At 49.9% G+C, this 23,222-nt stretch overlaps 1 protein-coding gene across 1 annotated transcript in view; it reads left to right on the top strand.

Annotated features, from left to right (window-relative positions):
• The window catches only part of LOC144154798 (uncharacterized), an 82,204-nt gene that overhangs the window by 13,473 nt on the left and 45,509 nt on the right, over nucleotides 1–23,222 (top strand). The window contains exons 3-7 of the mRNA XM_077685900.1: nucleotides 130–264; nucleotides 350–501; nucleotides 12,275–12,396; nucleotides 14,919–15,095; nucleotides 17,352–17,485. Of these exons, the coding sequence (XP_077542026.1) occupies nucleotides 467–501; nucleotides 12,275–12,396; nucleotides 14,919–15,095; nucleotides 17,352–17,485 (468 nt within the window). The 5' untranslated portion in view covers nucleotides 130–264; nucleotides 350–466. The remainder of the gene's footprint in view (nucleotides 1–129; nucleotides 265–349; nucleotides 502–12,274; nucleotides 12,397–14,918; nucleotides 15,096–17,351; nucleotides 17,486–23,222) is intronic.

Below are 23,222 nucleotides of genomic sequence, written 5' to 3'. Positions count from 1 at the left end.
ACCTGGTCAGTATTTTGCCAGCCAGGTGCCTCGCACCAGGCTTGGAGGAATGGGCGGGATATGCGAGGGGCGTCCTCCTCCCCGGTGGACAGAGAGAAAAGGGGCGTGTGTGGGGCCCGGTGTGTGCAGGGCCAGGCGCGGCAGGAGCTGTCGGAGCAGCTGCGTGAGCGGACAGAGGCGTGTGCGGCCCTGGAGGAGCGGCTGCGGTCCCAGGGGGAGGCCTTCCGCCACGAGGCAGCGCAGCTGCAGGCCCTGCAGCTCAAGGTCAGCCCTTCTTCCCCCTTCCACCAGCGAGGAGGCAGGGGCAGGGCCTCCCTCTTCAGCAGCGGCTGGGGGTGCGTGCGTGCAGGCGCAGGCGGCCCGGGAGGCCGAGCGGCAGCTGCTGGCCCAGGGGCTGGCTGCGTGCCGGGAGCAGGTGCGTGCCTTGGGCCACCAGCAGGCCGCCCTGCAGGCCGACACCCTGCACATGCTGCAGCAGCAGGGCTCCAACACCATCGTCCGGTAAGGAGGGGTTTCTCTCGCCAAGTCGGATACTGGTACGCTACTTCTGCATGCGGTTTGACCTCAGTTGTGGCACTTGGCACTCTTTGCATGGCGATTTCGCGCAATAGCCAATTCATACATAGGGTATGCCGGGAATACCACTAATGTACTCACTTGCCAACGGTGGGCATGCGCAACAGCTTACAAGCAGACATCCTTTTGCACCTCGTTCACAGCTACAGTTGGTGCCACGCTGCATTGCTAGGGCTGGGTGGCATCTTACTGCTCACCAAAATTGCACTCTGCCGTGTACACCGCTGACACACATGCACACAAGCTAGAGACTGGAATGCACATGGCAGTTTGTGTTGCTTTTTACCCCACATCTCGAGGACTGATTTGATCATTTGACTGATCATTTGACTGATTTGAACAACGAGAATTGATCAACAACTCGAAGTAAAGGTTAATCGAAGTTAAAGTAAGTTAATCGACCAGATTTAGGGGAAATCCCCCTAAGGGGGAGTAAGTTTCTGCAAAGGAAAGTTTGACATCCACCTTTGAGTTGTTGATCAATTCGCTCTCGTGCTAGAAACGACTAGTCTCCTGGTTAGCTCAGTTGGTAGAGCGACTGCTCCGGTTAAGCGGTGGTCCTGGGTTCGAATCCTGGACCAGGACGAATTTTTCTTCAACTACGAAGTTTCTGAGGAAGCTGTATAGCCTTCTTTTAGCCATATGGCTGCATTCATGTGGATGTCAAACTTTTCTTTGCAAAAATATCCGAAATGTGAATGTTTTTAAGTTTTGCTATTTTCTTTGTTATATGGTACCTTGTCGAAAGCTTTTTTGAAATCTAAAAATATAGCAACAATTTGGTCATTGTTGTCAAGACACGCTGCAAACGAATGAATTATTGTCACCAATTGGGTGGCCATGGAATAACCTTTTCTAAAACCATGTTGACAATTTGTCAGTACTGCATTTTGCTCCACTAGAAATTCAAGAATCTGTTCAGAAGTAATATGTTCAATGATCTTGCAGCATTGAGACGTTAGAGATATTGGACGGTAATTTTGAAAGCTAGGCCGGTCACCTTTTATAAAAACGGGAACAATCAGAGCCTTCTTCCAGTCACTCGGTAGCTTACCAGTGCGTCTCTATTAGTTCGTATCAGTCTCATACAAACTAATAGCTCGGAAGTCTATTAGCGGTCTATCAGATCTATTTGTATTTGCAAACTAATACAAACTAATAGGTTCATTTGTATTACACTGATACAACTTATACGTGAAACTTATAAAACTCATACAAGTTTTGTAAGACTAATGCATGTCTTATACACCCAATACAAAAATGTATAAGGCTAATACAAGTTTCTATAAGAATTTTTGCTAGGGTTGCCTCGGCGAATGCTGGCTGTCATGTTGCAGTAAGAAGTGTCGCATCGCCGGGGTCGTGATGAATTGTTGCCCGTGCGACGAGCAAGCACCTTGCTCAGCTTTGCCGCATTCCATGTTTTGCCGTCATCGAGGAGGGAGGATGCTGGACCACGTTGCTCGATGACTTCCCTTGGCTTTGAAAAAGAAGTGTCACCCTTGAATGAAGCCAATGGTCTCTTCACCTGCACCACGTCTCCTACCGCTGTCAGCTTTGCTGCACTGTTGCCTGTGCCTGGCACGCCGCCCAAGCCTGGCCAGCTCGGGGTAGGGTGTCGAGCTGTGTTCTTCGCAGCCTTCCATGAAGCAGTACCGCAGGGGCCACCCCTCTTGTGGCCTGTGGTGTGCACCTGTGAGCGGCAAGATAATCCCATACAGCAGTTCGCAGCGAACGCTTTTCCAGACGAACCAGTTGGAGGTATGTCTTGGATGTGCGGTTGAACCGCTCGATCTGTTCATTTGCCTGCGGGTTATAAACAGATGAATGCGACAGGCGGATCACTCGTTCTTTTAGGATTCTTTTGAGGTGAACTGGGGGCCCATTATCGCAGGCTATCTCTTCAGGATGTCCTTCCCTCGCAAAGATATTCAGCAGGGACTCGTTCATGGTGCTTGTAGAAACTTCTCTGCACGACTGCACTTGAGGCCATTTTGAGAAGTAGTCCACGAGCGTCAGTGCAAACCTGCAACCTGGAGGCGCCCTCTCCAGGGGACCAACGATATCAATCGCAAGTTTCTGCCACGATTTCTCCGGCAGCTCGACAAGTTGCAGAGGGGCAGGGGACGTCTTGGCTGATTTATCGCAGATGCTACACTTGCGAACTGCTTCTTCCACGTGACTGTCCATGTGGGGCCACCAAAACTGATCTGATCTGATTGCAGGGTTTTACGCGCCGACGCAACGCAGGCGATGAGGCGCGCCGTAGTGGAGGGCTCCGGATTAATTTTGACCACCTGGGGATCTTTTTCGTGCGCCGAAATCGGCCACCAAAACTGCTCCCCAAGTTTGCCTTTGGTGCGTCCGATACCATGGCGAGTTTCATGCACTGTTGGTACCAGCTGAGCCACAAGAGATGAAGGAACAAAGAGCCTCTCCGCACGCAACAACGATTCTCCAAAGACTGACGATTCCTCTCGAACTCTGAAATATGGTTTCAGCTCTTCAGGCAACTTCTTATGCGAGGGCCAAGACTCGTGTACCTTTTGAAGAGCGGCATAAGCAAGAACTCCTTGTTCAAACTGCTCTTTCGTCAGCCAAGTAGGTTGGACCGTGCCAACAATTCCTTCCTCCAAAGTCAGCTCCGAATCTGCCATATGGACTGGCAACCACGAAAGAGCATTGGCTACTCTGTTTGACGAGCCTTTCTGGTGCTCCACTGTGAAATTATAGCGGAGCAGCCTTGCGCACCAACGTGCGATTCTGAGTGGGTGGCGGCCTGAGCCCTGCAAGGACAGAAGGGGCCTGGTGATCTGTGTGGAGAGGGAAGCTTCACCCCCACAGTTAAGCATGCCAATGTTCTCATGCCCCAGTGCATGCGAGGGCCTCTCTTTCGCCAACTGCGTACTTCCTTTCCGCCGACGAGAGCGTGCGTGATGCAAAAGCGACAGTACGAAGTGTATGACCGGCGCGCTGCTGGAGGACTGCTCCGAGTCCACATTCAGACACATCAGTGGAAATGATAATTGGAAGTGCAGGACCAAACATCTGCAAGACGAGATCTGAGTACAATACAGACTTTACCGCCCGGAAACTTGTATCCACCTCAGCAGACCAGGTGAACGCTTGGTCTTTCCTAAGTGGAGCTCTCATTGACTCCACCACCTCTGCCAAGTGTGGCGCGAACTTGGCGTAGTATTCCACTAACCCAAGAAAGGAATGGAGTTCGGCGGCATTGTTTGGAACTGGAGTTTCCACATTGCGTCTACCTTCCCTGGCAGTGGCGAAATACCGGAAGGCGTCACCTTGTGGCCCAAAAATTCCAGCTCCTGAACTCCGAACACACATTCGCTGTTCAGCTTCAGTCACCTGCGTCATTGATACGCTGTAGAACTGTCTCAAGGTTCTTGAAGTACTGCTCAGCAGATTTACCGAACACAGTGACGTTGTCAATGCAAACAAGGACACCAGCACAGTTGCAAAGAATGAGAGACATCACACCCTGGAAAGCTGCAGGTGCTGACGCTAGCCCAAAACAAACGCGTCTGAACCGGTACAGCCCTTCATGTGTAATGAAAGTCAGTGCCCGGGAGGACGTGGTGATAGGCAAAGTCGAGGTGTTGCCCCCACCAAAGCATGAAGCAACTCATCCATGTGCGGCAGCGGAAAGCTGTCCGCAACAATCGCCTTGTTAGGTTCGCGTAAGTCTACACAAAGCCTAATACTGCCATCTTTCTTCTCAATGGCTACAATGGGGGACACTCATTCTGACAAATTGATACGTTCAATGATGTCCATGCTTTCCAATTGCCGCAGTTCAGAAGACGCGCGTGGTCGTAACATCAAAGGAAGATGGCGAGGTTTTGGTGCTACTGGCTGAACACCCGCATGTGTCTAAATCCTGTGAACAAAACCTTTTGTGTGACCCAGCTCATTTGCAAAGAGGGAGCCAAACTTTTTGCTGAAGCGCTGGTGGCAACTGCGTGGACGGCTCGAACGGACATGACGCAGCTACTTTGGCATTCGGTACCACGCTAGTTTGAAAGCACTGCAGTTGAGACCCTTCAATGCGCAGCTTCAATGCCTTGAAGGAGCCATGAAGAGAAAACACAAGTTTGGTTCATTCAAAAGATTGTCACGTTAGAATCATACTGACACCACTTTTAACGTAAACTTCGCTCAAATAAGCTACATAATTAGGAAAAACGGGAATGGTCATGCGACCCACCAGCTCATTTCCCGCAACAGAGCCTATGATGTCACATGAGCTAAGCTCTGCGATTGGCGGAGGCTGGCAGAAGCAGACGAAAATTAGGTAGAGCTTACAAACTAGACGAACGAGCGATTTGCGCTTAAATTTAGGGCACATTCTTTTACGAAAGCACATTCTTTTACGAAAGTTACGAAAGCACATGTAAACATAGAAGTACTGATGCGTTCTGCTGTTCGTACTGCGCACAGCATGCTTTGGCTTAGCTGCACAGCACTACGGGGCTTGGGGTTGTCTCAGACGACACTGGCCGATTGATGCAAGCAACGGTGTCTTACGTGACCCCATTTGTCGAGCGAGCACTGTTTCAGGGAACGAATATTTTCTCCCAGAACAAAAACAAGCCAGGTTTAAATGCGGGCAAAAACAAACCAAACGCTTGCCACGGTATGGTGGCGCCATCTAGGCTACGGAACGTAAAGAAACGCGGGAACAAACCAACACCGCTACAGGGTGGAGACAACCTTTGAACGGTCCCGTGCCGCCGCAATTGGGCCAACGGGCTCAACGCGTTATTCTTTTCGTTTCCCACGAGACCTAGCAACGCGAAACAGACAATATGATTCAAACTTCTTCAGTAAACCGCGTTGCGGCGATAATTTTAGCGCGGTTTTGACACAATGACTTGCTTCGGCGGCGAGCGAGCAACCGAACATGGCGGCGCCAGCGTTACGTGTCTCTACCCTGTACGGCGGATGCGTGAATGAAGGTACTCTAGGCTGCAGAGCGGTCGGTTCCCGTGATGTCACTTGGGACCACGAAAACGCACGATTGAGCGGGAAAATCAAACTTTTAACCTAAATTGTTTAATTTCTCAGTGAATAAAGCACCGTTTGTATCCGGACAAGCGCTGGGGGCACTATAAAACATGAAATCTTTCGAATAAAACCAACTTGCATTTTCTCTTCATGGCTCCTTTAATACCATCCAATCCTGTGAGAGAAGTGCCCTGTTAAACGACATAAAACAACAGTGCTGCACTGTGATTCTCGAAGGAAACTTCGGAAAAGAAGCAGCCTCGAACCAAAATTGGTCGTTTGGAATAGTCCAGCAGTGTTACACGAGTAACGGGGAGAAGGGGAACGCTGGCACAATGCTGGTCAACTACCTTCCCCGAAATGATTGACCAGGATCAACGAACAGTTCCAAAGGACCTGGCCAACTTGAACGTATTGCAGGTGCAAGCGGCTGTTGAGCCACAAGCATCTGTACCGTTTCCCCCAGCTGAAACTTTGTGGACAACTGTTGGCGACCGTTTTTCCTGTAGCTGGGCAGCGTTGCCATAAAGTGCGATGCTGGCTAGAACCACACCGAAAAACAATGGGAAGAATTCGCGTGTTGGTGTAAAGTCGATGGACGGTGTGCTCGAGACGGGGGATGGCTCCGGTGCGTAACTTGCCCTATCACACTGACTGAAAGTGTGAGCGTGCGACTTGAATGTGGTGACGGCGAACTGTCTTTTGTGAAAAAATGCGCAGATACCGTATTTACTCGCGTAATCCTCGCACTCGCATAACCCTCGCACCCCCAACTTTGCAGCGGCGAAAGTTGCCTGCTCGCGAAACCCGCATGGTGCACGCGCTCTCCAACGCGCGCCCTCCCCCGCCACCTCTCCATTCGGCGGAGAGCGCTGTGTATCCAAGGCCATCCAGGCGCCCTAACAACCTGCATGGCTACTCCCTAACAGGCGCCCTAACACGCTACTCACCTGTCCTTGAGCCCGTTTCGTGCATGTTTTGCGTGCGCGCAACTAGACGGTGTTCGCGCAGCCCGCTGTCGTGTCGTCGTGTCGCCGTCGCGGTCCCGTCGTTGCGCGGCAGCAGTCAGTGAGTCACTCCCGTCAGTGGTGGATAGCTCGCTGCCATTGTGAGAACTTTTTGATCTCTTTGTTTTGTGCTTGGTGCCGCATCGCCATGGGGAGGAACTCCAGCTACACTGCCGCTTTCAAATTGAAAGCGAAAGAGTACGCGATCGAACATGGCAACCGTGCCGCAGGCAGGCACTTCGGCGTCACCGACTTTAACGTGTGTTACTGGAGTAGGGCATGCACATACGACGACGAGATAGGGCGCGCGCCAGAAAGCAAAGGCGGCAATTTCATGATCGCTGATCGACGGGAGACTGTTGACGTTGTAAATAATAAAATAAAAAGAAATAGCTGCTGTTGGCAACACTGAGCTTACATATACAAAAAACGACCGCTACATTTAGCAGGATTGGCACAAGGCAAATAACACTGTGCACCGGATTTTTTTCCCCCGCATAGTTCTCGCACCCCTAACTTTGCATTGACTTTTCTGAAAAAAAAAGTGTGAGGATTATGCGAGTAAATACGGTACTGGCTGCACAGAAACAGAAAATTCCTTCATTTCCGTGGCTACTTGCTCCATTTGACTTGCGAGAGAAACTGCCTCTTCAAACGGCAGTGAAGACCCTTCTAACGGAAGACGTTCCCAAATATGAAGCGAGGACACCCCGGCAACAAATTGGTCGCATAATGACTCCTCTGGTGATTTAAACGAGCGCATCACAGCGAGCTCTGTCGGGTGGTCGCATATTCTTGAACAGACTCACCTGGGGACTGAATCCGGCGACGATGTCGCTCGACGACCAGGTTGCAGGTGGTATCGAAGGGCTCGGCCAGTGTCGCTACCGCGGAGGCATACACGTCTGGCATAGCTGCGGCCCCTTTCTTCTCCTCTGTCTTTGCCGCCTGCGAAACACACCTTGGGGTTCGAGAGAATGCAGCAGCAGAGCCTCGCAACGCTTGGGGGGGGGGAACTCGGAAGCACCCGATGCCAGCAGGTACACCTCGAGTCTGTCGTGCCGTCGTGACCATGGCTGCACGGGACGACCGGGTGTCGGTAGGAACGGCCCCGGTGGGGCGATGCCGGCGAAAGCCATCGGGTAGGTGCGGCTGGTTGTGTCCCGGGAATTGCATTAGTTCTAAATCCTCATCACCATTCTAGTGAGGGAGGGACGTGGCCTGCACACCAGCCGCACGCGTGGCATACTGCTCTTTAATAGACGTTGCTCAAATATGTGCACGCACAAGGACACAGTATTGCAAACCCAAGCACTGCATAACTGTGTACAGGATACAGCGCTGTTGTGTTTCCAGTGCAGGAGGATGGCAGTTGCCCCTCTGCAGCAGTGTCTCCTTCCCTGCCAGCATTTGCGGTGGCCAGCTGGGAGTCAGCCCGGGCATAAATGTGCATGAGCGGCTGGCACATAAACTGTGAGCACCCGTTGGAAGGGAGAGATTGTGAACTCAGATGAACAGCCTGCAACCAAAGGACAAAGGGGAAAGCAATGCATCATTCCGGCACGAACATTTCACTGCCACTGGCTTCATTATACTACAGTGGATCCCCGGTGGTACGTCCCCCCTGGTCTTGCGATGACCTGCTTCTTGCGACGGATCACCGGGGTCCTGGCAAACTCCCCATAGAAACAGTCCTTTTTTTTAAAAACCCCTATTATACAACACTCAAGTGCACGCGGTCCATTTCATACGATGTGCCGTGGCCGCTATAAAGTGGCGTTTTCCCCATCTTTTACACCGCCTCGCCGCCTTGTCCCGACCTTTCTTTATTCTTAACCCCCATTTGACGCTGCTTGATGTGCAAAGGTCCGCAGGCAGGCCAGACTCGGACCACTTGCTGAAGCAAGCAAGCAAGCGGGCTTGGGAAAGTTACGGTGACCTTCAATGGCCCCATGCGGCAGCAGAACACCAGCATGCCAGCCGCGAGAAGTCCAGGTGTCTGGCAAAGCACCAATTTGAAGCTCTCATCGAGCCGAAGAACGTGACAACACGTACAGCGCAACCACACAGCGACGACCACGCACCCGCTTCCCTTGCCCGCTTGATCCTTGCACAATCCTCTCTCCCCTGTCTCTGTGCTCTGCTGATCAGTGCCTTTCTGAGATGCGCTGTTGCTCCCTTCCTTTCTTTTCCACCTTCATTCCTTTTGCTTGGCCGGGCCCCTCTCAATTCGCTCGGCCGCATTGGCCTTCCCAGCCGACTTTGTGTGTGTGAGATGCAGGGCTGGCGCCGGACGGCATGGGTCTCACATGTCGCGCGGTGCACGGCTGCCAGGTTAGCCAGAGGCCGCGGAGGGAATCACACCATAGGCATTGTTTTTGTTCTTGGGATTTCAGCGAAGGGTTCGCGAAATATGCGAGAACGGGTAAATGGAGCCGTTTAAATGAGTTCTTAGCACACCTGTTGTGTGAGACAGTTGACCGGGCCGGCATTTACTCATACAAGCCACCCCAGCCATATGATGCTTTCGCATGGTCCCTTGGAGGTCGTATTATTTGGGTTTCACTGTAATAAACTACTGTATTTATGAACTCTAACACACCGTCGATTCTAAAGTGCACATGATCACGGTGACTGGAAAAAAGGAAAAGCCCAGAAGTCTTCTCTACGGGGGAAGCCGTCCATGGGTGCAAGAGCGCTGTCTGTTGTCACCCAGAAGTGGCAGCACACTGTTTTAACTCCTTTTAATGCACTCGCATGCAGACAGATACTGTGACACAGAGGTCTCTCAATTTCACGGAGAGTGTTTGTCCCAGTGTCACTGACGATGTGGCCGTAACACGCGGAGGCATGGTGGCACGGGGTGTGTTGTTGTCCTCAGTGCCGTCAGGGTAATTGTGGGCACTGGGCTAGAGCACTGCACGGGCCCGTGCCGGCCCGAAAGCCCGGGCCCGACCCAGCCCATGCCACCCGAAGCTTATTATCAGCGGGCCCGGGCCGGGCTCGGGCTTGAATTCATAGGCCCGGCCGTTAATAGTCCCGACATGAAGTGTACAAACGAACATTAAAATGAACATTCCAAGGTTACTTTTACGCGCTTCTTGATTTGTATGCATTGTTTTAAAAACGTGTTTTGCCAGGTCTGATAGTCACTATACTGTAATTTTAATCACATTTCATGTACGGCATCAAGATATATTTTGGTGTATAACATACCAAAGATACGATAACAGGGAATGCCCTAGCGGAGAAAGAATTAATTCAGACTACCTGGAGCTGTGCACCTATGTCTATGTGCACGTGTATTTTAGATGTCGCACCAATCAAAACGCGGCTGCCGTGGCCGGTAATCAAACTCGCGTGCTAGAGAAGCACCAGTGCTTAACAACCACTGCAGGTAAAATATTTTAACGCACGTACATACTCAGGGATTGAAATGCGGAGCAAAAAAGTTCAGCAATACCAACTTGTGGCCGAGACAAGCACGCGAAGGTGCCAAGAGTCTGGTCACCAACGGTGGTGGTGTCTCTCGTGTAAGAATATGAGCTATTATTACGCAGATGTGGCGTGAACTGCAGCCGGTGTAAGGTAAACTATGTGTGCTTTTAAAGGAGCCATGAAGAGAAAACAAAAGTTTGTTTTATTCGAAAGATTAGGTGTTTCACTTACCCCAAGCGCTTTCCCGGAAGCAAATGATGCTTTATTCACTGAGAAATAAGGCAATTTAAGCCAAAATTTTAAATCTCCCGCTAAAATTGCACATTTGGTGACGTGAACAATGGCGTCATATGAGCCGGTCCATGAAACAGATACTTAGTATGTCGACTCCATATAGCACCCACCCGCGGGAGTCAGACAGGAACCGAAACTCGTGCCGAAACCGAGACGGCGGCCGTTTTAAAAATACTAGTAAAACCTAGTGCACCCGCAGCCCTAGTCATGGAATCGCCTGATCCGGAGAACAAAACTCTCGCTGAGGAGCTAGGGCTTGCATTTAACAACCTCACACCACTTGAACGCTCAATGCTTCAATGTGCACGAGCGGCAAGAGTTGTGGGATACGCGGTGGACGGGAAAGCGACCATTCCGCGATAGCCACAACAGACGAACGCCCTGCCGTCGGCACCGCTGCCTCGTCAGCCCCGTCGCGACGGACGAATACAGACTGGTACGTATGTGCCGTATTTTTATTACGGTTAATAATAGTTCAATTTCAGTAGCAGTATCGCTTATGCCAGTTGGCCGGTGTCGTGTATGGAAAGCCGTTCGCGCGAGCTCTCTGCTCCGACCAGAAAGATACGAGCGTCAATGCGCGCTGTGTACGGCATTTTTTCCCCCAAGGTCAGAGCGCTTTGACGGCGATTTGACGAAGTCGGCGACGAGCGCCAGCATGTCCCAGGAGTGAGCTAACATAAGGGTCCCTGCCGTAACCACTTCGTCGGAAATTAAGCGAGCACACTCGTACTTCCTTTAGCTCCCTTTCTCCTCCGTTTGCAAAGTTCACAAAACGTAGCCACTTGCTTCGCCGCGGTTCGTCGTTTGGCAGCACATGAAAGGAGATCTCTTGACCGGCGGGGATGTTGCACTCCCTCGACGATTTGCCCGTACTACATGTGCATTTCAAAACGCAGCAACGAAATTTCATTGTAAAGTACTCGAACAAACTGAAGTTTTCAGTGGTTGTAAACTAGAAACGAGCTCGTAACAACAGCAGCAAGCCAACACCATTCGAAACTTCTGCGACGACTGGCACTATCTCGTCGCTTCTTGCTGTTCCTTACTCCGCTCGTTTCTATTTTTACCTTTGCTGGTTGGCGATATGACGGCCAACCTCCTGTCAAGGGATTAAGATACCAAGCAAGGTTGCGGCTGTACGTGCTGGAACGGTTCGTTGGCCTCTAAGAGCCTCGAACCCGAAAATTCATCTGCGCGACGGCGAGATGTCAAGCTCGGCCGGCGGTAGTTTCGTACGCATTGGCGCACACGCTTGCATGTTCGTTCGGAACTTCAACCGTTTACTCCACTGTTCTTTGTCATAAAAAGAATGTGCAGTATGTTTCATGGGCATATAGCTCGCTATGCAAACTGTAAACCCTGCCTAACATGCGTTTGCTTTTGCCGGCCTCCGCCAATCGCAGAGCATTCTCGAGTGACATCATAGGTTCTGTTGCAGAAAATGAGCTGGTGGGTCGCATGGTCATTTCCTTTTTTCCTAATTATGTAGCTTATTTGAGCGAAGTTTGCGTTATAAGTGGTGTCGTTATGGTTCTAACGAGGCAACCTTTCGAATGAACAAAACTTGTGTATTCTTTTCATGGCTCTTTTAAACCCAGATTTTTTGGCGCTTCAGTTCAGGACGTTCTTGAACAGACAGCTGCTCCGTCTGATTGCCCGCTACGAGGATTTTCAACCAAATATAATAAACAAATTTTCTTCAGCGTCCAAGACCGGGCCTGGTCACACACACGCGGGTGCTACCTATGCTCAAAAATAGATGACCAGGCCCAGGCTGGGCCTGGGCTTGAGACAACGAGCCCGGGTCGGGCTCAGGCCAGGCTCACTTGTGAATGCCCAGGCCCGGGTCGAGCTCGGGCTTCGCAAAGCGGGCTCGGGCCTTAGAATCAGCACGTGCAGGGCTCTACACTCGCTCCCCCCTCATGCAGGGACGTGCTGAGGCAGCTGGGCCAGGCGGAGCAGAGCTGGGAGGAGCGGCAGCGGCGGGCCGACCAGCACGCGGCACGCCTGCAGCTGCAGCTGCAAGAGGCCGCACGCCGCAGCAGCCAGCGTGAGTGGGCCCCCCCTCTCGAGCCAGGCACAGGGCAAGGAGCGCAGGGGAATTCCCTCGGAGCTGAGTAATTGGCTTCCACACGCAGATAGTTTTCCAAACTCTTTCGTGACCGCAGGAAAATTGACCGGTTTTAGGGCTCCAAGAAAACATTTTTTTTCTGCTAAAAGAATTGGTTAGGCACTAATTGCAGGAACACAAAATGCAGATTTAATAGCCTTTCCAATAACACCAGTTTCTCAAATGCTCTCATACATCATAGTTGCGGAAAAAAATATCGAAATCAAATTTTTTGTCAGGTTGTCGAAGAAAATGATAAAAAAGGAGTTGTGTATAACGAACCACTGGTATTGGAAAAAAAAATTAGAATATACGTTGGAATAGAATAGGATTAGAATAAAATATAGAATAGAATATACATTAGAATATATACATTAGAATATACATTTCAGAAACATGGCCTAGAAACAATATCGACTTGCGAGGAACACAAACTATACAACTAGTATATACTATATAAACTATACAACAACGAATCCAGTTTAAATAAAGAATTGTATATTCTGCCACCTCCCCAGCACTCAGCAAGGTTAAATCATTCAAAAACTGTAAGACCATATGCTCCTAAAAATAACACGTCGAAGTACTCTTTTTTTTTGTACGAACCGTTGACGACTGGAATTCACTGCCTTCCGACTGCGTGCATGCTCTGACGTCTTCTAGTTTTGACCTCTGTGTTAAGAACTCGATTTAACCCTCTCCTACTTGGATGGTGAGAAACCATCCGCAGTATTTTTTTAAATAATAATAAAAAGAAATGTTAGCATGTCTGGTGCTCATGCCATGCAGTGAAGCCCAACCTCCATTTCAAAATGTGGAATGTCGGGTGGTTTCTTGGAAGAAATCTGGCAGTTTGACATTATCGGAGGCACGAATTTGCCCCCCACGTAACGTAAAAACATCTTGTCAATGACTGACTTTTCATTTACTGCCAGCACAGTATTTGGGAATGCAGCACAACAGGCATGAAGTAACGAAAGAGTCGTATCAGTTCGTAGCCCGCCTGTTGTGTGAGGCCGTCAACTGAGCCGTCATTTACCCGTACCCTGATCGTACGACACCCCGGTCATGTGCCATTTCACGCAGTTTGTTGAAAGTCGTATCATCGGGGTCACACTGTACTTTTATTGATGCCGTCTCTGCCAACGTTACTACTAGATCTATCGCACAGCTCCGCTTGAAAGCGGCACATGAGCGTGACTCCTGCCCGTTTCCGCCTGTGTGGTGGCGCTGTTGCCACGGTCAGCCTGATCGGAAAGCAAAGGGATTGTTTTTGAGTGGGTCGCATCAGAATTTCAGGTTTTAGAATTTCTAAAGAGGAATTGACTTTAAAAGCTGTGTGGGGATGACTTCCTGCCAGGCAACAATATTCTTGTGCAGAATAAATAGCAAAATGCAAGAGGGTTTCAAGCAGCACCTTTGTGCTGCTTGAAATTCGTTTTCGAGCGAAATGTTTTCCGACTGGCCCAAAAAGCATTTTATTTATTCCCAGCCACCTCTGACAGCTGCCTCTGTGCATCTCTAAACTAGCACAAGAATTCTCCCACATGAAAGATAAACTCAAAAACCAGCAAGTTCTTTTTTTTTTACACGCAAAAAAACAAAACAAAAAAGAGTAGCAGCGGGTACAAGCAATGTTTGTTAATACTTTTTTCTAGAAAGCTCAGGCACCCGCTCTTGTTTCGTGTGCAGGGTCAAAGCATGCGAGCTTCTTTCAGATGGCAGCTGTCATCTTCAATACGAGTGCTTCCTCACAGCAGGAAGGGGCAGATGTGAATTCGTGGTTTCCACAATCAAGCTAAGAAACGTTCCATTGCTCAACGCCGTGCAAGTCATCCCAAAATACGTCTCCGCAGAGAGCAGTGCCATTCTCGAAGGTTTCTCGGGGAGATTGAAGAAATGCTTCTTTTCGTTCAAAGATCACGCTGAACTGTGGCAGCAATGTGACGGTGCATGCTGGCCCACAAAGTGCAAACACGCACATTTTGGGACCGCAGTGTGAATGCAAACAAAAAATGTCACCCAAGCCACGGATGCAGCGCAGGCCCGCGGCCTCCTGGACGAAGGAGGCTGACCACACCCCTTTCCGAGCTCAGTAAAGAACGTTTTTCACCACCACCACCAAGCAGAAACCCACCGCAACATGAGGTGTTGATGAAACAGTCTCTGTTCTGAAGCACGGGGACCAGGCTGACTGTGTCGCGTGCACTGACATGTCGCGGCTTCTGGAAGTGGTCGCACACTGTGGAGGAGTGTTATAGCTGAAGGTATCCAGAAACTCTAGAAGTGTCCCTCGTCCTTTTTGTGCTGCTGCACTTGGAAGCGAACACCCACCAACTTGCCCACCCGTTTACTGCTAGGGACTCGACGACACGCCGTGATTGTGTAATACAGGGAGAGTCCTTCCGTGATCGCATTGCTTTAAGTAAAATGTTTTGCTCTCCTCCTCCTCCTCCCCACAGTGGAGTCTGAGCAGAAGGTGGCCGCGCAGCGCCTGGCCGACCTTCGCCAGTCGCGGGACGAGCTGCTCGCAGAGCGCGAGCAGCTGCACCAGCGGGCGGCCGAGCTGCAGAGGGAGCTGGACAGGGCGGTGGCCGACAAGGAGGCCGCGCGGCAGGACTCTGCCCGCATGTTCCGAGGTGAGCAGAACCGGCTCAAGAGCAGGCGGCAGGCACGGGACGCAGAGCGAGCGCCATCACGGCTTGAAACAGATCCAGAATTCCACCCTCCCCCAGGTCACCCGCCCCGGTGGCTCAGTGGCTGAGGCGTTGCGCTGCTGAGCACGAGGTCACGGGTTCGATTCCCGGCCGCTTTTCTGATGGCGGTAAAAAGCAAAAACGCCCGTGTGTACGAGATTTCGGCACACGTTAAAGATCCCCAGGTGGGCAAAATTAATCCGGAGCCCTCCACTACGGCGCGCCTCATCGCATGCGTTGTGTCGGTGCATTAAATTCCACAATCAATCAATCAATCAATCAATCAGTCAGTCAGTCAGTCAATCAATCAATCAATCGATTTCAATCAATCAATCGATTTCAATCAATCAATCAATCGATCAATCGGTATCGGTCGGTCGGTATCAGTATCGGTGAACCTGTCTCACTATTCCACCATTAAGGCTGTGCCTGTGCCGTGTGGTGTAATCTAGAGGTAATGTGCAATCGCTATCCTTGCAATCCTTGAGGCTGTTGCGGGAAGAATTTTGCAATCTGCGTGTTCTGTGCTGCCTTTCCTTTCAGTGCCAGGGACAGTGCACTTATCTGGTGTTTATTGCAAATGAAACACAATACAGTGGAACCCCGATGAAAAGTCCCTCGGTTTTATGACGACGCGCTTCTTATGATGGATCGTCGCAGTCCTGGCAAACTGCCCATAGAAACAAAGCATAAAAACACTGGTTATACAATGCTTGGGTGCACGTGGTCCGTCTCATACAATGGATGCTGGCGGGGATAAACCTGCATTTTTCCCACCTTTTACGCCGCTTTGTCCTGACCTGTATTTCTTGTTTTAGTGGCTTAAACTTAAAACAGCAGCAACAAAGAGCAGAAAGACAACACAGGACGAAGCGCAACTAACAATTGGTTTATTTACACATTTACATATGCTGCTTTACATATGCTACACATTTACATATGCCCCCTCCCCCACATAAAAACCTCACAAAAGAACAAGAGCGCCACCTTCGAGGCATCCAAACCAACACCTTTCCCCACCCAACTAGAGCCCACATTCTGGCCCCCACCCTCTACTCCTCGGAATGCCGCTTCTGTGAGGTTTCGGGTGCGCTTTACCATATAGTGTGGGGCTGCGATAAGAACCCCAACTTAGCCCCCCCTGAGCACTGGGAGAGAGCACTGTCCAGCTCGGACCCTGACGACCAGCTTTGGCTGGTGAAGAGAGCCCGAGAATCCGGACGGTCTCAAGGGGTCCTGGAATGAGGACTCTTCCCCAAGACGTTTATTCCTCCTCCTCCACCTCCTCCTCTGTCATTGTCTGTTTTTTTTTTTTTTTGCAAACAAGCAGCGTATGTATACCATATTTACTCGCATAATCCTCGCACCCACAAAATTGCAGGGGCAAACGTTGTCTCCTCGCGAAACCCGCATGATGCACGCGCTCATCCCCGCTCCATTTGGTGGAGAGTGTGGTGTATGCAGGCGCGCCAGCCTCATGAATCGTTGCAGCATGGCGGTGGCACACAGAATGGGTGTTTTTTTTTTTTAGAAATTTGGAGATTTCAGTGAGGGTTCGCAAATTACGCGAGAACGTGCTAAATGTAGTAATTTGAAGAAGTTCTTAGCTCACCTGTTGCGTGAGACTGTCTATTAGGGCAGCACTCACTCTGGTCATACGACGCTTTTGCGCGGTCCCTTGGACTTTGTGTTGTCAGGGTTCCACTGTATGTAGTTAGGCCGTCCATTGGGTCTCGTTGGTGCATGCATCCCTATTTTGCCTCTTTTTCAGATGGCTTGATAGGAGGCATGCTGATGCACGCCTCACCAAGTGTCAAGATTCGTTCAGTTTCAGCGATTTCACGTAATTTCACGCACTTCCTAATGCTGGGCGTATTTTCCAGGCCTGGCACATAGTCTTTGCAAAAGTGAAACAATGGCTTGCCAAGAAGCCTTCTGCATGTTTTCCCTGCCGCACATTTTTGACATTGTTTGCGTGCTCCCCCAACCTATCGTTGTTGATGCATCCCAAAGTTTGGCCCACGTACACTGTTCTGCACACTGTTCTGCACGGGGTATTTGAGCCCACGTTGCAGCGGGGCCAGTTGGTGTCCCTTTAAGGATTTGTCCGTGACCGGGCTGTGATTCTCGCCTGATTGGTGTGGCGAGCCTTTTGAAGGGGCCCGCCAGGCGTGACGGGGCGAGTGCCGGCGTGCGCAGAGGCGGAGGCCGGCCGGGTGCAGCTGGCGGCGGAGTGCGGCCGCCTGCGGGCCGAGCACCAGGAGGAGCTGCAGGCCCAGCGCAGCCAGGCAGAGGCCACACTGCTGCGGGAGAGCGCCTTCTGGAAGGCCAAGGTAGGGCCGGTGGTGGGTTGCCGCAACCCTCGGGCGGCTGTGCGAACGCTTCCAACTCTCAAATACTGACACAAACGATGCAGTAGCTGGTGTGGTTTCGAATCGGGTAGTGCTGCGTGGCACAAAAAACTGAACATGTTTGACCTCAGGGGATGCAAACAGGCAGTGATACAGGGTAGAGCGCTTTAAGGGGAGACGCGGGTCTTGGAATCCCGACATTTGGCCAAAAAATCGATTTTTAGAAATCGCCATTTTCGGAAAGTAGAGCTATTTTTCTACCGGTTAGCAAAATATCCAGACCCAGGAGTACGTATTTGAGCCATAATATCAATTTATAGCACCGACGCCCGCTGAAATCGGCCAAGATTCGACGCGAAAATAGCATTTTTTCGACGACTCGCCCCTCGGGTTCTACATGCGCCACGGCGTCCATCTTGGTCTCATTTGAAAGCGCGTCCTTTCGTTTTCAATTCCCCGCCAGAACCACTCCGTTTCGTCCGTTGGTTGCGAGTAAAACCGGGGTAGAAAAGAGACGGATCGCGCCGCCTAATTGGTTACTGACTGCACGTGACCGCAGGGCGCAACCTCATTGGCTGGGCGCCGTGGGTCGTCTGCTCGGCACTCTCATCACAGGGCAACGGCTCATGTATTCGTCTATGCGAGGACCGGCAAAAGCCCCGCATGGCGTAAAAATAAAGTAAAGATGTCTATCGATAACCGAAAGGAAGAACAGGCATTAGTATAAGCGCCTGAAATACGATTTTCTGCTCCTGTGACGACGGCTTATCGCGAGAACGGCGCCGAGACGGAGGTAGGCTTAGCGCCCGCGCGGGCTGCCGAGACGATAGCGTAGCGATATGATTACGCCTGCGGGGGCACTAAGGTGCGTCTATCTTTCGATCAGCAGCAAATAAAAAGAAAAGAAATGATAAAGTGGAGGATGCCGCATGCCGACGTCGCAAGGGAAGTGTGTTCATTCTGTTATCAACGATGCCGCGGCGGGTCGGCCCGCACTCCGGCGCGCGCTTCCTCGTCGGCAGGTTACCATATAGATGAGCGATATGAGAATTATAAATGTTCGCGCTGTGCACAATGTGCGTTGGTGACGTGATATACAAGTAGATTAAACCGAAAACATGGTTATCCCACCTAGCCAAGCGCATGCACGTTACAGAACAGTGGCGGGCATTCCGTTACCAGCCCCTTCGCAGCAACTCACTTCACGCGATGCAAATCCGATTTGATTGCTTAAAATGAAGTAGTAACATAACAAAATAGCGTTTACAACTGTGGTGCACACTCGGCACCTCAGCCCTAGTCGCCAAAGAGAGACGGCGCGATGCCAACAGCATAAAAATTGAAGCAACGTTCTGGCTTTGCTTTTGTTCAGTTTTTCTGCCAGGTGCCATCAGTAGACAGAGGATTTCATAATTTTCCCACCAACTGATTTCAGCAAACTTGGTATGCTCGTGTTGAGCGAAACGCGAGCTACATTCTAGAACCTTTCTTTTTTTCATATGCTCAATAGATAAAACTGTCACTTGTAGTAAAACTTCAACTGCGATTTTCTCAGCTTCCCTTTTTTTGCATATGTGCCTAGCCTTACAGGGGTTTTGAGGTAGTTTTTTTCAAAGGATTTCTACAAGTGTTATACCGTTGAATTCGGGATAAAATGAACTGCATGCTGAAGCAATTTTAATTGGCTCATTTTGCCTCAAATAAATGTTATGAGTAATAATTAGAGGTCATTAAGTTTTCAGAAAACTGTACTTGGAATAATTAGATTAATTCTATCCAATCAACTATCTTTACAGGAATATAAATAGCTTCAGCATGCATGGCAGGTCTTAAGCTACACATCCATACCATTTATTTAAAAAAAATTGAATAAAAAGTTCCTTAACGGCCCGTAAGAAATTACTTAATTAGGCTCCAGTGTTTTCTTTATAACTCAAAAAATAATTTTACCATTTGAAAACTAATTACATATTTGAAATGAGGAAGACAAAACACATATGCACAGTGACTTTCATTATCACAGACCAATTAATAAAAAAGTTCATTTCAAGACCCACGTCTCCCCTTAAACGCATGGCACGGGAGTCGCAAGAATCCGCACGATAAGCACTACAAAGAAAACACGTGCGAATCCCATCACATCGCAATCTATTTTTCAGTCGTTCTTTGTTTATCATCACTCGAACGAAGGCAGCCTTTATTTCATCTTTTTTTTCCCACATCAGCGGCTTCTTTAGAGTTTACACGCTGCTGCATGGCCTTACAAGACGTGAGCGCTGTTTTAGCTTCTTTGTGTTTGTGTTTTGAGGGAGCACAGCTAGGCTTTTTAGCGTCTACGAACGAAGGCTGCGGGACAACAGGACAAGAACGCAAGTGGGATTTTCTTTCTTTCACCCCAGCTCGCGTTCGCCATGCCAAAGGCAGTTGTGCACTACCAGCACAGCGTACAGCTGGGGGAAACCTTGGGCTTAACGGCTCGCTCTCTCCGGACGTTCAAAAAAGAAAAGGGCGGTTGCTTATCTGCACAACATCCGCACAGTGGAATCTCGATGGTGCCAATCCTGCAGGACCGCAGAAAATATTCTTATCATCTGAAATTCGTATGAGCCAACACATTTAGCGCAAGAAAAAGTTTTTGTTTATTTCTTTTCTTACTTTCGTGCAAAGAAATCCGTGATGTTTCTCTGCTTTTTTTTTTAACCTCCATGTCCCTGAGCAGTCCTTTCTGCAGGGGTGAGGGGTGAGGCAGCTGTGCATATTGTGCAGTTTTGATGCAGTGCCGTTCTCCTGCACCATGCTGCTCCAAAAGCATAAAAATTGCGCCAAACTGCTCCAAAACAGACTGAAAGGCAAGGATTTCAACGCTTATGTCAGTTTCGGTGGGATGAATCGCAAAGTTGACGACGTGGTTTTCAAAGCAGCCCAGGCTGTTTTCTTGCGGGCACGGGGTGATGACATCTTGGTGTTGCTAGGTCGGCTGAACCCTCATCTTCTGCCGTCTGGTCACTTCTTTTATTGTAGCTCATTTGCAAACACAGAAATGACAGTTTTAAAAAGAAAAACTGAAATGACGCAAGTGATAGCTTCTATAGCGTGATTGGCTCTCCAACTGGGTTCACTGAAACGGTCTTTTAAATTGGGCGTGGCTATGGTAACAAAGAGCATGGCCGCTGGGCGAAGCAGCTTCTGCTTATGTAGTTGAGGCGCTGAGTGCGCTTAAGTTACACGCTTAAGGGGAGACGAGGGTCTTGAAATGAACTTTTTTATTAATTGGTCTATGATAATGAAAATTACTGGGCATATGTGTTCTGTTTCCCTCATTTCAAATATGTAATTAGTTTTCATGTGGAATAGTTATTTTTTGAGTGTTATGAGTGTTTAGTAGCAGTCAGTTGGATTCCCGTTTTATTTGTTGTGGTTAACGCGGGGCGAATGCTTGAGAACGTGGGCCAGATTACAGGAAGTTGCACAGTTCGAAAGACAGAGTTCATGGAAAACTACGTGGTGTCAACGGCCTTGCCGTGACTTGTATTTGAGTACGAAATGCGTTGCGTACATCTATAGTCTGGGTTCGTAAAGCGAACGTTTAGACTCATTGCGATGTTATAAAATGTTATTGCTGTATTCGATAGCAAGCTCGCGATCCTCATGAATTGAATGATTGACACGCCAGCAGTTGTGGCGTGTGCAGTCGCCGCACCGTGTTCAGGCATGCACTCAGGAGTGCTATCAAGACTGATAGCAGGACTGGTTACACAAGAAATAATAATTGATGTATGTGGTGTGAAATTTAATGCCAAAGGAGAGGTGGCTAAACATACATAGCAGCATTATTCAAATCACGACCGTTGTGAATGCACACTTCGGGGATTGAAATGGGGCGACGACTGCCACCTCGCTTTGTGCAACTTTTGCCGTGACACTGGTTCGTACAAAGCAGTCAAGGATTATAAATATAACGTCAGCATTCAAATGGTAAAAAAATACAATTGCAACATCTTTCAATTTGAAATTGTTACTGCATTTTACATTGTCTATGCATACAGCCTAAATTTAATTTAAGAAGCTTTCGAAAATGTAACATTTTCCCTAAACAAATTATTTGAGTGTTGTGTGTATTCCAAACTGATTCAAAAGGGGTCTTCTCCTGTAGAGTTGCTACCATTTCGATTTTTAAGCCCCGAAGACAAAGTTATAAATGCTGCGAACTGCTCCACATCAAGGTTCTCCTGCTCCAAAATCGAAATTTTGCTGCTCCAAAAACTGCTCCCAACTCTGTTTCTGGAGCACGTAGAACTTCGCACTCGTCTCCTCACTCGTGGCGCCCAAGCTCACTGTTCACCACAACAGTCAAGGGCACGTGCGGTTTCGCTGCCTGTCTCATCCGCGATAAATACGTCCTGTGCTTCGCACTGTGATAGAAGCGTCAGCATCCATTCACTCACCGCTGCACATGGCTTTGTATAAAAGACCCTGCCACTGCTTGGAACAGTGAACCCACCCGCCAGAGACCTGACAGTTTTCAATTCCAAGCGAAAAGGCGACATTGTCGGCTTACTCCCAGGAGAGCACTTTTCCGTCGACGTTCACTCCAGCTGCAGTTACTCCCTTGAACCATGCCAGGAGGATGTCTTTGAGCTTGACATGCTGGGCTGTCTTGGCCTGCTTGGCATTTACGCGGAAGGGCTGCACGTTTCCATCTCGTTGCCCAACAGTGGGACACAACCTTGATGGCGGCAGGCCAAGATCTTTTGCCAAGTCTCTGCGCTTTCTGTTTGGCTCGCTGTCGACTTCATTCCGGATCTCCAGCCGCTCCTTGAAGGAAAGGGCTTTTCTTTGGCGCGACGTAGCTGGCAAGGAGCCTGGTTGATTTGGTTGGGAGAAGCCCGTTCACAGAAAAAAGCCTCACACACGTGTCTTGGCGACCGGACCATGAGCAGACGGCAGCAACGAAGCCCCCCACCCAGGACCAGTGCGACAACAGTCACTGCCTGCCCAGGGCCATCAAGGGGTTCTCATCCCTGGTGGCACGGCTGCGGTACACCTGGGGCGCCTCGAATTCCTGGCCCTTCCCGGAGAAAGAGTGGCACAGAGGGAGGAGAGAGCCCGCACGATGCCGTCACTTGCTCGCTCGGCAGTCGGGCGCCTCGCCGGCTCGTTTGAATCATCCGTCCGGCCACGCAGGTCCGTTCGTAACAGCCGAAATTTCGCCCATTGCAAACAACGCAATGTTGCCACGACTTCCTTCACCAGGAGTTCTCAGAAATTTGTATCACCCTGAGTCGTATCATCGAGATCCCACTGTAATAGAAACAACTTATTGCACGAGGAGGGGTGGGGAATGTTCCGAGGTGCGTCAAGCAAGGACAGTTGTGGTTATCACGCGCATGGAAACAGAAGAGGGCCTATTTTATCTTTTCAATGTCGAAGGTAGAGGAGAGCAGGAAACACGCACTGCGTTGGATGGCTGATTCTCGCGACCCTGAAAGGATGCCCTAGCTGCGCCGGTCGATCAGGGCACCTGCCAGAAAAGTGCACAATAAGCGGCATTGCGCTTTGGGCAACCGCATTATAAGCGGCAAGCTTATGGATTGACTTCTATGGGAGGCCTGCCAGTGGCCAGGAAAACCCGTGTTATATCCGGTCCTGCACTATGAGCAATTACATTATAAATGTAACTGTACATGAAACTGCACCTTGTTTAAAACGTCAGATCAGG

Source organism: Haemaphysalis longicornis, unplaced genomic scaffold (assembly GCF_048455015.1).
Source record: "Haemaphysalis longicornis isolate Haplotype H1 unplaced genomic scaffold, Haemaphysalis longicornis Haplotype H1 scaffold_93, whole genome shotgun sequence".
Classification (NCBI taxonomy): Eukaryota; Metazoa; Arthropoda; class Arachnida; order Ixodida; family Ixodidae; genus Haemaphysalis; species Haemaphysalis longicornis.
The sequence above is the reverse complement of the archived record's forward strand: the minus strand, read 5'-3'. Positions and strand labels throughout refer to the sequence as shown.